Below are 15,231 nucleotides of genomic sequence, written 5' to 3' on the forward strand. Positions count from 1 at the left end.
CAGCGAAGGAGTTACATGCTGGAATAGGGCAGCTCCCGACAAGAGCCGAGCTGCTGCATTCTGCACTAGCTCGAGCTTCCGGAGCAGCCTAGAGGGCGGCCCCACATAGAGCATGTTGCAGTAATCCAGCCTTGAGGATAATAGTGCCTGTACCACTGTGGCCAAGCTATCCCTGTCCAGGAGAGGCCATAGCTGGTGAAACAGCCAAAGCTGGTAAAAGGCACTTCGGGCCACAGAGGCCACTTGGGCCTCCAGTGACAATGATGGATCTCAGAGTACCCCCAGGCTACAGACCTGAACTTTCAGAAGGAGTGCAACAACATCCAGAACAGGCAATGAACCTATCTCCCAGACCCGGGAGCCACTCACCCACAGGGCTTCCATCTTGCCAGGATTCAGTTTCAGTTTATTGGCCCCTATCCAGCCCATTACTGAGTTCAGGCATTGCTCCAGGACTTGCACAGCCTCCCTGATTCAGATGTCGCAGGGAGACAGAGCTGCGTGTCATCAGCATACTGATGGCACTTGGCTCCACATCCCCTAATGACCACTCCCAGTGGCTTCATACAGATGTCAAACAATATTGGGGAAGAGCACTGGGCCCAGGACTGAGCCCTGCGGTACCCCACTCATTACCTCTCCCCAGTTTGAGAAGGTCCCATTGATAAGCACGCTTTGAGTCCGATTCTGTAGCCAACTGTGGAGCCACCGGATCGTTGTTTCATCTAGCCCACTTTGAGCTAGTTTGCTCATCAGGATATCATGGGGCACTTTGTGGAAAGCTTTGCTGAAGTCGAGGTATATGATGTCTACAGCATTCCCACGGTCTACAAGGGAGGTTACTTGATCAAGAAATGAGGTCAGATTTGTCTGGCAGGACTTGTTTTTGACAAATCCATGTTGGCTTCGAGTAATCATGGCATTGTTGTCAAGGTGCTTCCAGATGGATTGCTTTATGATCTGCTCCAGAATTTTCCCAGAGATTGATGTCAGACTGACTGGTCTATAGTTCCCAGGTTCCTCCTTTTTACCCTTTTTGAAGATAGGGACAACGTTAGCCCTCCTCCAGTCATCTGGCACTTCCCCCATCCTCCATGATTTCTCAAAGAGAATAGACAGCGGTTCTGAGAGTTCTTCTGCCAGTTCCTTTATGACTCTAGGATGCAGTTCATCTGGCCCTGGAGATTTGAACTCATTCAAAGTAATGAGGTGTTCCTTGACCATATGCCTGTCGATTTCAAGCTGCAATCCTGCCCCTTCAGCCTGTACTTCGCCTTTGCCAGGGGGGTCATAGACCCTCTTTTGGGAGAAGACTGAGCCAAAGTAGGAATTGAGCACCTCTGCCTTTTCTTTGTCATCTGTTATCATTTTGCCATCCTTATTTAATAGCTGAACCACCATTTCTTTCCTCTGCCTTTTACTATGCACGTAGCTGAAGAAAGCCTTTTTGTTGTTTTTAACATCCCTTGCTAACCTCAGCTCATTCTCAGCTTTAGCCTTCCTGACGCCATCCCTGCAATTCTGTGCTATCTGCCTGTACCCTTCCTTTGTTACTTGGCCTTCTTTCCACTTCCTATATGTGTCCTTTTTTGTTTTCAGGTCATCCCTAAGCTTTTTGTGAAGCCACATTGGCTTCTTCTGTTGTCTTCCACCTTTTCTTCTTGTTGGAATTGTTTGTGATTGTGCCTTGAGAATTTCCTTTTTTAAAAGCTCCCACCCACCTTGGACACCTTTTCTCACTAGCATCGCTTGCCATGGGACCTGACTGATCATTGTTCTGAGTTTATGAAAATCAGCTTTCCTAAAATCCAGGGTACGCGATTGACTACACTGGGCTTTTGCTTCCCTTAGAACCAAGAACTCAAGTACAACATGGTTGCTTTCCCCCAGAGTTCCTGTAACTGCTACTTTATCCACTAAGTCATCTCTGTTGGTTAGGATCAAGTCAAGGATAGCCGATCCTCTAGTTCCTTCCTCTACTTTCTGTAGGAGGAAGTTATCTGCCAAACAAGTCAGGAATTTCCTGGAGGGGCCATGTTTTGCAGAATTTGTCTCCCAACAAATATCGGGGAAATTGAAGTCCCCCATTACTACTACATCATGCTTTGTTAAAACATTGCCTATTTGCTTTTCAAAAGTTTCATCCTTGTCTTCTCCTTGATTGGGTGGCCGGTAGTAGACTCCGACCACCAGGTTCCTTTTATTCTTTGCTCCATTTATTTCAACACAGATGCTCTTGATGGGGCTACCAAGCTCCTCCTCCTGTCTTTCTGTGCAGAGATATGTATTTTTCACATACAGTGCAACCCCACCTCCCTTTCTGTTCCTCCTGTTCTTTTTGAACAAGTGATATCCTTCCATTGCTGTATTCCAGTCATAAGAGTCATCCCACCAAGTCTCAGTTATACCTATCAAGTCATAATTTCCCTCCTGTATTAAGAGTTCAAGTTCGTTCTGTTTGTTTCCCATACTCTGGGCATTAGTATATAGACATAGAAGACCATGTGCTTCATAGTCTGGCTTTCTTCCTACATGTGTCTGAAGACTATTATTGGGCGCTATCAGAGCTGTTCTCTCCGTTGCAGTGCATGCGCCTATGTCCATTGTTACCCCCAACATTACATCTCCCTTCCCCATAGGATTCAGTTTAACGCCCTCCTGATGAAGTTCTTCATGCTGTGGCCAAACACATTCTTCCCATCCTTTGTGAGGTGCAACCCATCCCTAGCCAACAGCCCATCTTCCAGGAAGTATAGCCCGTGGTCCCAGAATCCAAATCTCTCTCGTCGGCACCACCTTCATAGCCAGTCATTCACCTGGAGTATTTTTCGTTCCCTTTCTATCCCTCTTCTAACTACTGGAAGGATGGATGAGAAAACTCTCTGGGCCCCAAAGTTCTTGAGTTTCCTTCCCAAAGCTTCAAAGTCTGACGTGATCTCTTCGTAGCTCCGCTTGGCGGTATCATTTGCTCCCACATGGATGAGAAGAAAGGGATACCTGTCAGTGGGCTTTATGAGTGCAGGCAACCTTTCAGTCACATCACTAATCTGTCCTCCCGGGAGACAACATACCTGGTGAGTCCATGGGTCTTCACGACATACTTGGGTCTCGATCCCACGCAGCAAGGAATCTCCCACTACCACCACTCTTCTCTTCTTCTTGTTGTAGGCCTGGGTTTCATTGCCTCTGTTTGACTGACCTTCAGCCTCTTGCCCACTCTCATGCAGGTTCCCCTGTGATTCTTCCTCTGCAGGCTGTCCTCCAGTCTCATCCGCAAGTACCTGGAATCGGTTCCACAGCTCCACTGCTTCCACTGGTGCAGAGTGGCGTCTAGTTGTTCTTCTCCTGTCCAATTTGCCCTGACTCATCGATCTTACATTCCAGGTTTCAATGGTGTGTTGATCTTTAGAACATTGGATTCATTGTTCACTACCAGCACCGTCAGCCGCTAGCCAACCTTTCGGCTTTGAGCTAGCTGAGTCATCACATCTGGGGCTAGTTGAATTTATCCTCTGTTCCTTGCCAGTAGCATTTTGACCATCTTCCAACTTCTGATGGTATACTGACATATCTCTGGTTGTACTGATCCAGTTAGTATTCATGGCAAGAATACTGGGGTGGGTTGCCATTACCTTCCCCAGGGATCGTATTTAGTCTAACCACTCGGCCATGACCTTCCCGACTTGGATGTCCCTTCACAGTTTAGCTCATGGTGTCATTGAGGTGCTCAAGCTTTTAATAGTGCTGGGAAGGTGGGACAAAGAGTTCAGAACTTGCTTACCTTAGGAGATGCTCTGTAATGTAGAGCATTCCAGAGTTCCATCATTACGAATCCTAAACATTTCATTTGTTGTAAAATGAAGACTGTGTTCCATTGATATGAAATATGCCACTGATCATTTCCAGTTTAATCGTGTTATTGGGCCAAATGTGAGAAATATATGTTGAGAAATTGACATTTGCTTGTGAAGCAAGAGAAGCCACCAGTCTCTTCCTTTCTTTCCCAGGTCACTTCGGCTTTTGATTCTCATGTTCTGAGTGATAAAACGCAGTTGCCTTTTTTCTACCGGACGGTCCCTGAGGAAGGAACCCAGTACCCGGGGATTGCCAAACTGCTGCTGCATTTCAGATGGACCTGGGTTGGTCTCCTTGCTCCAGACAACGACAACGGAGGGCGATGTATGAGGACCTTGGCGCTTGAGCTCAACAGGAACAGTGTTTGTGTTGCTTTCTCACAAACCATCTCAGGACTGCATACGAAAGAATCAAAGTTCCATGAACCTTCATCCCAGAATTGGAGACTAGTCAATGTCTTAATTTATTGTGCACAGACAAGAAACTTCTTAATTGGAGTATCAGTGATTCAGTTCAAAGTTGAAATGCTGATGAAACCTACTGTAGGGAAAGTCTGGATCACAACAGTTTTGTGGGATGCCACCTTGGAGTTGATGTATGAACCTTTGCTTTTCCAATTCATCCACGGGAAAATTTTCCTTCTCTCTCAAGACAAAGGAAAGGACCAAATATGATGGCTTTTCACACTTTTTTTCCACTATCAAGCCATTTGGGGAGAAAGCATTTAATTGTTCCTATTTGAAGCATACATTGTCTGTGAAAGGTTGGACGAGATGCACAGAGATTGAGAAACTGGAAACCCTGCCCCAAGAGGATGTGGAAAGAATCCTGTCTGCAGACAGCTATATCATTTACAACACCATCCAGGCTGTGGCCTGTACCTTGGATGCTGTTTCTTCATTCAGATCCAAGAGGAGGGTGGTGGAGGGTGGAGGCAGGCTGGATGCTCAAAGGTTGCAGCCATGGCAGGTATTCCCTTTCCCCTCACACATATCCCTGTGGAACATGACAACCAATAGTTCGATTCCAGCATGATGGCCTTGGATTTAGAAGCTGAGAAGATGAGGTGAGAGGCCGGATATGTATTCAGTAAACCTTCTGAGGGCTCAGCGCATCTGGTTGCCAGTCCATCATTGGTGTAAGTCCTCTATCGCTGCAGTGGCTCATTTCCTCTGTTTCCCCACTGGAGTCGGCCATCTTGCTACCGCTAGTACCTTCCCACTTGGCTGCTACTTTGACACCTCCCTGGCTCCACTGGGGCACCTCCCCCCCCCCAAGCTCCTTCTTTTGTCTGTGGGAATGTCAAGGTCTACGTTTTTGGTTTTTCTGGGGACTTTTGCTTTTGTGCCAAGTTGTACTTTCCACCATCATTTTGTATTAAACTTATCTTTTTCCAGCATATCCAGAGGGGTTTCTTGCATCACGTTTTATGTCAATAGATAAAAGTTTTCTGGTTTGAGCATGTTTTTCAAAAATCTTCTTGGACAATTTGATGATCGAGGCAAGAACTTTGGATTCTCTCCCAAACACATGCTAAACATATTATATTAACAGTGCAATCCTCTGTGTGCCAACTCAGAAGCAAGCCATGTTATTAATTCCAGTTCAATTATTTATCATTTTATTATTATTTCTGAAATTTCTATGCTGAGGGAAATCTTTGCCTGGTGCAAAAGGATGACAGTGTAGATGCTGGGTGAACCACACTGGAAAGAGCCATCCACATTAGGGGGTCGCCCGCCTCCAAAAAGGCCCTCTCCCTTGCTGCCATCCTCCAAACCTCCCTCAGAGGAGGCACCCAGCGGAGGAGCTCAGATTAGTCTTGTAGGGTGTGAGGAGGATTCAGCTCCCCAAACTGCCCAAGCAGACAAAGGACAGTCAGGGATGAAACGAAGTCCCTTGCGAATGTCCAGAGTCACTCCCAGCCACTTGAGTAGGGAACCTGCCCCGAGCCGTGGGAGATTTGAGCGTGAAATGGGCAGACCTGAGAAATCGAGTGTGGTTTCATCTTTCCTCCTTCTTGGCATTTCCTCTGCCCTTCTAGCTGCACCCTTTCCTGAGAAGTTCCCAGTTTCACAATAGTTCTATGGATGGAGCGTATTGGGACGAGAACGGAGACCTGGCAGCCAACTTTGACACTGTGAACTGGGTGGTGCTTCCCAATAAGTCTGTCGTTAGCCTGAAGTTCGGGAGCCTAGAAAGACGGGGATCACCAGGCCTCAAGTTCACCATCGACCAGGACGCCATTGTGTGGCCCAAATGGCTCAACAAGGTGAGGAAGATAATTCCTTTCATTTCACTGCATTTCTTTACCCTCTCTTAACCTCTAATAAATGCGCCAGGTTCCAGCTCAGCCTTCTCTAACCTGGTGCCCCCAGATACTTTGGAGCCAGCTCCATGGTTTTGGGGCCCTTGGGCAAGAGGGGGGCCTCCATGTATTGGGGGGCCCTTCCTCCATGGGCCTCCTCCCTCCTCGAGTCCACCTTCTCCTGCCGTTGTCAACAGCTGCTCTGCTTCCTCCTCCTCTTCCTCGTCATGGCTACCATCGACTGGCTTGACGGGCAGAGAGGCAGGGACCGAGAAAGCATCTCCTGCTCCTCCTCCTCACCACCACCGTTGTCTGGCCAGGACAAGAGCTGACCAGGCAGGCTGCAATGGCGCAGAGGAGGAGCAGATCCGGCGGGGTTGTCGTCAGGGGCCCCTGCTGGGATGTGGACCCTCGGCAGGCAGCCAGTCGTGCCTACCCTTGACCTTGGTCCTGACCGCAACTTCCATTCCTCCCGACTGGCAGGACATTGGATTGCTTCCCAAGACATCTGGAGGGAAGCGGGCTGGGGGAGGCTGCTCTGGGGGGGAGCCTTGGCCTTCCTGGCAGGGCCAAGCAGCAGCAGTTCTTCCAGGTCGCAGAGTGAGGGGAGCCTTCTCCCAGCCCCGCTCCTCAGCTGGGCGCCAGAAGGATGGCCTTCAAACACAGGCTGCGGGTGGCTTGGCGCTTAAAGGAAGCGTCCGTTTGCATGGCACCACTGTTGCAGAACCCAGAGTCAGAGAGACCACGGAGTGAAGGAAAAAGAGATTCTTTATTTAACGCACGGGCTTAAGGCTGGAATCATTTCCAAAGAGCCAGAAACCCCGATTTACATTAGCACATTGGTTTTATAGACATTGTGACACATATGAAACGGCTCCTCCTCTCCCTCCCACATGGGGTTGCAATCCTCAACATTTCTTCTCTTAGCACTATTGTTTATAATACAAGAACTGGGTTATAGGGTAGCCATGATAAGGAGAGAACAGAAGAGAACAGCAGAGAACATGATATACAGCTGTATGACCTTTGACAAGATAAGGAATTCCTGTGTCTCGTCAGCTTACAACAATATATTCAAAGGAGAAAGAGCTGAGCAAGAACATGAAGCATGAGACTGCATGAGGCTACTTAGTCTGACCCCCGATATGGCTGCTACATTCCCCCCTTAAATGCTTAATTTTATTACAATTATAGCATTTTTGATAACTATACAAAGCTTTTTGTGACATACATATTACTTAGCCTCTTGTTGGGCTATTGGGCAGGCAGCCTGTTGGGCTGTTGGGCAGGCAGCCAGTCATGCCTACCCTTGACCTTGGTCCTGACTGCAACTTCCATTCCTCCCGACTGGCAGGACATTGGATTACTTCCCAAGACATCTGGAGGGAAGCGAGCTGGGGGAAGCTGCTCTGGGGGGGAGCCTTGGCCTTCCTGGCAGGGCCAAGCAGCAGCAGTTCTTCCAGGTCGCAGAGCGAGGGGAGCCTTCTCCCAGCCCCGCTCCTCAGCTGGGCACCAGAAGGATGGCCTTCAAACACAGGCTGTGGGTGGCTTGGCGCTTAAAGGAAGCGTCCGTTTGCATGGCACCACCAGGGTGCCCTATGACACTGTGAAGAAAGAGAGGTACGGCTGAGGGAAAAGTTCTGCTGTTATGTTTTATTTCAACCGGTCCGAATGGGCTAACCGTAAAAGAAAAAAAGTGTGGCTTTCATGAGTTGTGCTGGCAAGTTGCAGGTAACTGTGACCACTGGGAATGTTGGCTACTCCAGGCCTGTGGGATGGAGGGTTCTGGCTTGAACGAATACAAGGAGCTGAGGAGAGTCTGTCGGGGGAGTCTGACCGGAGGGTTTGCCTGGGAGGAGCCCTCAGGAGGCATCCTGTGGAGACGTGGGGAGCCTGAGGAAGGCCTCAGCCAGGAGGAAGATGACAGCACGTGAGGCAGGGGCTGGAGAAGGTCTGCAAGTGAGGAGAGGAAGACTCCTGGGGCAGCCTTAGTTACAGGCTTTGTGTGGCATCCTAGACACCCTATTGGGTCCTTTCAACTCTGTCTCTCATTCCCACTGCTAAATTGGCCCTTCTACGTTTTCCTTGATGATCCATGTTTTTCTGCTTAGCCCCTGCCTCATTCCAGGTGTGTGGAAAGCTGCCGTCCTGGATTCCTCAAGGTGGTTCAGGAAGGAAAGCCATTTTGCTGCTGTACTTGTGCTCCCTGCGCAGAAGGGACCATCTCCACACAGGAAGGTGGGTGACGCCGGAGGAGAATGCAGCCCATGGGGAGGAGGGCAAAGATCCACTGAGACATGTTCTCTGCAGGTTTTCTTAATGGTATTTCTAAACATTGATCAGTTTACATTGACATAAGAAGAGCCATGTTGGATCAGACCAAGGGTCCATCTGGTCCAGTATTCTGTCCACACAGTGGATGGCCAGGTGCCCACAGGAAGCCCACAAGCCAGACATGAGTTCAACAGCACCCTCCCCGCTACCACAAAATTCCCCAGCCACTGGTGTACAGAGGCCGACTGCCTGGGATGGTGGAGATAGTATATGGCCATCAGGACTAGTAGCCACTGATAGCCTTATCCACGATAAATTTGTCTACCCCCCTTTAAAGCCACCCAAAGGGGTGGCCACTGGTAGCACCACTTCCTTTCATCTCTCCTGAATCTCCAACATTCATCTTCATGGGATGACCTCAGCTGAGCAGAAGCTGAACACAGATGGAGGCACAACTTGAACAGTGCTGAATGTGGAGGATGGAAGGTGTAGTCAACCTCTCCCACATCAGAACTCCCCAGAGAGATAGCCAGCATAGTAAGATCAGGCTTCCTACATTGAGCAGAGGGTTGGACTTGATGGTCTTCTAGGCCCCTTCCAACCCTATGATTCCATGTCTATGTCTATGTTTATAGCACCTAAGTTCTGTTCTTGGTGTCTCCTCCCCTGTCTCAATCAAGCAAGCTGCAGTCTCTCTGGTGCCTAAGTTGTGGGAGCGTGGGGGGTAGGGATGGCGGAGAATTTCTCCCCGAAACTTCAGGGGGCCAAGCGCCAATGTGTTCGGCCCCCCGAACAAGTTTCGGGGAGAAATTCTCCGCACCCCCCCACCCCCCGCACCCCCGCTGGGACAGGACTTACCTTTGCCGAATGTCCCTCCCGGCGGCGGGTCCGGCTGGCGGTTCGGCAGGTGTTCGTGCGGGGCGGGAGCGGTAGCCGGTCTTTCGACCAGCTGCCACCGTCGCCATTGCAATAAAAGGAAAAAAAAAACACCCCCGTGATAGGCTACGTGACGATTAATGTAGCCTATCACAGCTAGATTTGCAAAGTCACGGGTGACTTTAAAAAAAAAAGCGTACGGATAATGGCGGCCCCCATAGGGAGCCGCCATTCCCGTTCCTTATTTGGTCGCTGTAGTCTACGTAAAGATTTACGTAGACTACGGCGAAAATAAGGGCAACGCTATTTTAAAAAAGGGGGCATTTTTTTTTTAAAAAAAAAAAACTTTGGAGTTCGCGGCCGGGCGAGGCGGGAAGCCTCCTCCCCGGCCTGAATTTCGGCCGGGCGAGGCGGGAAGCCTCCCCCCCCGGCTTGAACTTCACGGGGGGAGCAGCGAAGCGCCTTCCCCCCACCGCGAACAAGTCGGTGACAGGAGGAGCCGCCAGTATGGCTCCTGGTTGAGCCCCTCGTGCTTGGCGTGTTGCGGCCGATCCAATGGGGACAATGTACGGCAAGCAAAACACACTCAGCCAGCTCTGGGAGGGGCTGGCTGAGTCCCCCACGGAGTCTCCGAGATCGGAGATAACGCTGGGGATTCATCTTAGGGCTGGAGCTTGGAGTCCCAACCCTGCCCCTGGGGGAATTCATGAAAGTTACATGGGCAAGAGGGAGAACCTCGTGCTTTGTGTGTTGCAGCCAATCCAAGGGGGACAATGTACAGCAAGCAAAATATACTCAGCAAGAACCTCCATGGGCCACATAAGGCCCGTGGGCCGGACGTTCCTCATCCTTGGGTTAAAGTCATGTTTAAACGCAAGAGACCTCAAATGTGGCTTGTTGACATCGGAGAATGTTGAGCCCTGGCAGGCCTGACCATGACCAGCGTGAAATGAATGTGTGCTGCCCATGACCCCACAAAAATCCCTTTGATGTAATGTCAAAAAACAGAGATTGCTAAGAATACAAGGTAGAAGTTTCTCTTGTTTTTTTCCAGATGCTGATCACTGCACCAAGTGTCCGGACGATCAGCATCCCAACACGGATCGGGATCAATGCATCCCCAAGGTTATAACCTTCCTGTCCTATGAAGAACAATTGGGGATCATCCTGGCTTCGTTTGCCCTATTCTTGTCCTTAATCACAGGCTTTGTACTTGGAATCTTCCCAAAATACCTTGACACTCCAGTAGTCAAAGCCAACAACCGGGACCTCTCCTACATTCTCCTCATCTCCCTCTTGCTTTCCTTCCTGTCCTCCTTCCTGTTCATTGGCTGGCCACGGAAAGCAACCTGCCTCCTCCGACAAATGGCCTTCAGCATCATCTTCTCAGTTGCGGTCTCTTCTCTGTTGGCCAAAACAATCACTGTGGTGCTAGCCTTTCTGGCCACAAAGCCAGGGAACAGGGTGAGGGGATGGCTGGGGAAGAGTCTGGCCAACTCCATTGTCCTTTCCTGTTCTGGTGTCCAAGTTGTTATCTGCACTGTCTGGATGGTCATCAATCCCCCATTCCCTGACTCTGACATGCACTCGCAGCCTGCACAGATCATCCTGCAATGCAATGAAGGCTCTTTCACCATGTTCTATAGTGCCCTTGGCTACATGGGCCTCCTGGCTGCCATCTGCTTCATGGTGGCTTTCCTAGCCAGGAAGCTGCCTTGCACCTTCAATGAAGCCAAGCTGATCACTTTCAGCATGCTGGTCTTCTGCAGCGTTTGGGTGTCCTTTGTGCTCACCTACCTGAGCACCAAGGGGAAATACATGGTGGCCGTGCAGGTCTTCTCCATCTTGGCCTCCAGCGCTGGGCTAGTGGGCTGCATCTTTTTCCCCAAGTGCTACATTATTGTACTGCGGCAAGATCTGAATACAAAGGAGCACCTCGTGGTGAAAACAGGATAAATTTGATTTCTATTGTTTCCAAGCACCACAATATACTACCATTTTTCATTGCTAAATCCTGGGCTTGGCAAAAAAATCTTCATTCCAAATCTGAAAAAGCACCAGGGAAAACCTTTTTTGCCATTTTAATCCTGCTAGATATTTGTTTAACTGCTTGGTTCTGGCATTTCATGCTCTCTCTTTTTAACTGCTTTGAGGTTTTACCATTGTCAAACACCTTTGTTCTCCTTCCAGGGCTGAAAGGTGGTATAAAAATGTTGATGGATCGACAGACAGACAGACAGACAGACAGACATAGAAAACAGGCCTGGGTTTCAAAGCAGAACTGTATATGTGACAAGAGGTCATCTCCCCTCTGTGACTCCAGATGCCAGCCCTAGAAGAGTCGCCAGGTAAATGGTTTCAGGGACCTGTTCATTTTTCCCTTGTTGTTTTAATTGGAAGGCAGACGAATTCTCATTCCACTTTACTTCCAAAGGGGCACCTTTTTAGTTATTCAACATCCCATCTTAGTTTTCCTCACCAAAGATGCTAGACTCTGTTAATCAGCAAGTGGAAGGGGCCCTTTGGAAGCCCCTCTCCCTCCCCACTTGTTTTTGACTCTGTCTTGGGGGTCTCCCAGGTTGAAATATTTCTTTAAGGCCCCCAGTGTGCAAAACTGAGGAAGTGCCGAAGACAAAGGAGAGGCTGTCCCTGCCCAGAGGGCACAAGATGGAGGGATAGGAGGCTGGTCAAGTAGACATCCAGCATTAAACCAGGGGTTTTCCCCTGCTCTGCTTTGACCAGGGTCAGAGGAAATGTCTTCTACTCTCCTAGAAACCCTATTTCCTCTTTGGGCTGCAACCCGGAAACACCCCAGGCAGCACTAGGGGCTTTCTGTATTGCCCAAGCCTGCCCCAGACTCCCTGCCTCATCTCCACAACCCCTTTGGGGGCCAGGATGAGGTTAAACTGGGTGCCCTTTGCCCTCTTCCCCCATTGTCTCCTGGCCCTCCCCACTGTGTGCATCCCATGGGTGGCCTTGGCAGAGGAGTCAGAATGACGCTGCAGCAGCAGCAGGGAGAGGCAAAAGAGGCTTCCCTGGGCCCAAAGCTGTGTGTGGGATGCTGAACTTGGGTGAGGTGAGAGGCTGACACCCAGGGAGGGTCCACCAAGGGGAGGGATTGGCAGGAGGAATGAAGGGGCAGGGAGGAGGCAAAGGGCGTCGACCCCTGTTCCTTTCGGCAACCAGGCGGGGAGAGCAGATATTTCCGGCTTGCAGGAAGAAGTTAGGAAGCACCAGCTGGCAAAAAGAATCTCCATAAAAGAGCCTCCAATTTCGGCAGACGTGGGAAAGGAGTCTCTTCCTGGGATGGAAGTGGGCTGTGGGAATTCCGGGCCTCCCATCTCTGTGGTGTTCCTTCATGAGTTCCACCTTTTCCCAGCCTCCACCTCTGAAACGGAGAAACAAACCCCTCAGGAAATGCCTGCTTTCACCTGGGTCAGTTGTTCCCAGTGACACCCAAGCTTCAGCCCTTTTAGCCTCTCAGGGTTCCAGAGAAACCCAATATGCTCAATTGGTTCTCTCCACCCATTACAGGAGAAGTAACAAGGAAAGAGATTCAATAATGGACACACAATAAGACAATCAACCCATCGGAATCTGTTTCTCAAAGCAAAAACAAATAAAAGATGTATTTGTAACACCACAAATTATATGGCTTGGGGCCAGGTTACCTGAAGGATCGCCTCCTCCCATATGTGCCTGCCCGGACATTAAGATCATCCTCAGCGGCCCTTCTCCATGAGCCCCTGCCAAAGGAAGTGAGGCGGGTGGCTACTAGGAGGAGGGCTTTTTCTGCTGTGGCACCCCAGCTCTGGAATGAGCTACCTAGTGAGGTTCGCCTGGAGCCTACATTGTATTCCTTTCGGCACCAGGTGAAGACCTCTTTATTTTCCCAGGCATTTTAGCATTTTAGCTAAAAATGCTAATTTTTAGCATTTTATCTTTGCTCTTTTAAATCTGTATTTTAAACTCCTGCACTGCTGCTAGGTTTTATTGTGGTTGTATTGTTATATTGTGGTTTTAATGTTCTATATATTTTAAATGGTTTTATTGTGTGTTGTTTGCTTTTACTTTTTGTGAACCGCCCAGAGAGCTTCGGCTATTGGGCGCTATAGAAATGAAATAAATAAATAAATATGTTGTTATTATTTATTCATGCTTGGTCCTAACTTCCCTACCTACTCTCCCCCTTCTCAACTCCTGTATGCAACCCCCCTTGCTAACTAGAAGTAGCTTCTTCAATCCCTAAGGCCCCATCTGACTTCTAACTGACAGTTCATCCCTGATATGACCGCTCAATCCACACTTTCACTCACTCACTCACTTCCCTGGGTCATTAATATTATAGGCATATGAGACCAGCCTCCCCAATGGCTGTAAGCCACATTTCGTATGTTGGATATGCTCAGGGAAAGTTTTACTAAATTTGGCAATTTCAGCAGTGTATGCTGTGGTGAAATTAGACATGCCTCTGACTGCTTTATTAACCAGTCTTTGAAAGGAAGAGGGACTACTCATTAGTCCAAGAGCTGTAGCGGAATATGCACTGCACTTAGGGATGGTGGAGAATTTCTCCATGAATCTCAGGGAGGCTGAATGCCAACGAAATTCTCCGCCCTCCCGCCCCCGCCCCGGGATGGGACTTACCTCCTTCAAATGTCCCTCTCAGTGGCGGGTCCCGGCAGCGTTGCCCTTATTTTTGCCGAAGTCTACGTAAATCTTTACGTAGACTACAGGGACCAAATAAGGAACGCAAATGGCGGTGCCCCATGGTGGCCACCATTTGCGTACGCGCTTTTTTTTTTTCAAAGTCACCCGTAATAGGCTACGTAATGATTAATGTAGCATATCATGGCTGACTTTGCAAATCTAGCCGTGATAGGCTGCATAAATCGTTACGTAGCCTATCATGGGGTCTTTTTTTTTTTTACTTTCATAGTTTGTGGGCGGGGAGACGGGGCGCTTCTCCCCGGCCTGAATTTCGGCCAGGCAAGGCGGGGCGCCTCCCCCCCCGGCCTGAATTTTGGCCGGGCGAGGTGGGACGGCTCCCCCCCCTTGCCTGAACTTCGGGGGGAGAAGCGAAGCGCCTCCCCCCCACCGCGAAGCAAGCTGCAAGACCAGGTAAGTGACTTTCGTACATCCCTAGTCAAATCAGTCCATCCTAAAGGAAATCAACCCTGAGTGCTCATTGGAAGGACAGATACTGAAGCTGAAGCTCAAATATTTTGGCCACCTAATGCGAAGAGAAAACTCCCTGGAAAAGGCCCTGATGCTGGGAAAGATTGAAGGCCAAAGGAAAAGGGGACAGTAGAGGATGAGATGGCTAGATAGCATCACTGATGCAATGAATATGGACTTCAACATGCTCTGGGAGAGAGCACAGGACAGGAAGGCCATGGGGTCATGAAGAGTCAGACATGACTGAACAACTGAACAACAATAATGGAAAGTATTTTTGGAATGGAAGGGAGGCTGCCTCAGGTGGGTCAGTCAGGTACTGGAAGCAGCATTGGGAACACTGGGAATGGTGGTATGCCCAGGTCCAAAACTAAGGGCGAGGTCATCAACCTCAAGGGGGTTATAAAAGACCAGGGTTTGATTTGTGTGGGAGAGAGATCCTGGGAGAAAGAGAAACCCGCCATACATGCCTAGGCTGGCTTGGCCCACCATGCCTCCCATTTTGGTAAATATGAAACTTTGATATTGTCTGTTAGACAGAGGGGAACCTAGGTGTTACTATGTTGACCATATGCTTGCTACGATTTCCATTATAGTTTTAGCTAGGGATGTACGAAACACTTACCTGGCTCCGCGCCAGGCAATCCATGGTGGGGGGGAGGCACTCCATCCCTCCACCCAGAATCCTCAATGGGGGGGAGGCGCTCTGTCCCTCCCCCCGGAATCCTGCCTGGCCGGCT

General features: G+C 49.5%; 1 protein-coding gene across 1 annotated transcript; it reads left to right on the plus strand.

Annotated features, from left to right (window-relative positions):
• The first annotated feature begins 4,592 nt into the window (after positions 1 to 4,592).
• On the plus strand, positions 4,593 to 13,464 carry LOC146356662 (extracellular calcium-sensing receptor-like). Its single transcript, XM_084832652.1, has 5 exons — positions 4,593 to 4,993; positions 5,900 to 6,127; positions 8,275 to 8,401; positions 11,504 to 11,661; positions 12,848 to 13,464. Exons 2-4 carry the CDS (start codon positions 5,942 to 5,944, stop codon positions 11,647 to 11,649), a joined length of 459 nt encoding a protein of 152 aa, XP_084688778.1. The 5' UTR covers positions 4,593 to 4,993; positions 5,900 to 5,941; the 3' UTR covers positions 11,650 to 11,661; positions 12,848 to 13,464.
• The last annotated feature ends 1,767 nt before the right edge of the window (positions 13,465 to 15,231 follow it).

This window comes from Heloderma suspectum, chromosome 2 (genome assembly GCF_057233095.1).
Source record: "Heloderma suspectum isolate Gila_16-S chromosome 2, 16-S_ref, whole genome shotgun sequence".
Taxonomy (NCBI): Eukaryota; Metazoa; Chordata; class Lepidosauria; order Squamata; family Helodermatidae; genus Heloderma; species Heloderma suspectum.

Excerpts from the sequence above, each read along its gene's own strand:
- LOC146356662 (XM_084832652.1), top strand. The coding sequence starts at position 5,942 with ATGGATGGAGCGTATTGGGACGAGAACGGAGACCTGGCAGCCAACTTT. Across the intron at positions 6,128-8,274 it reads GGCCCAAATGGCTCAACAAG|CCCCTGCCTCATTCCAGGTG; the intron begins GTGAGGAAGATA and ends TTTTCTGCTTAG. Across the intron at positions 8,402-11,503 it reads GACCATCTCCACACAGGAAG|GGCTGAAAGGTGGTATAAAA; the intron begins GTGGGTGACGCC and ends TTCTCCTTCCAG.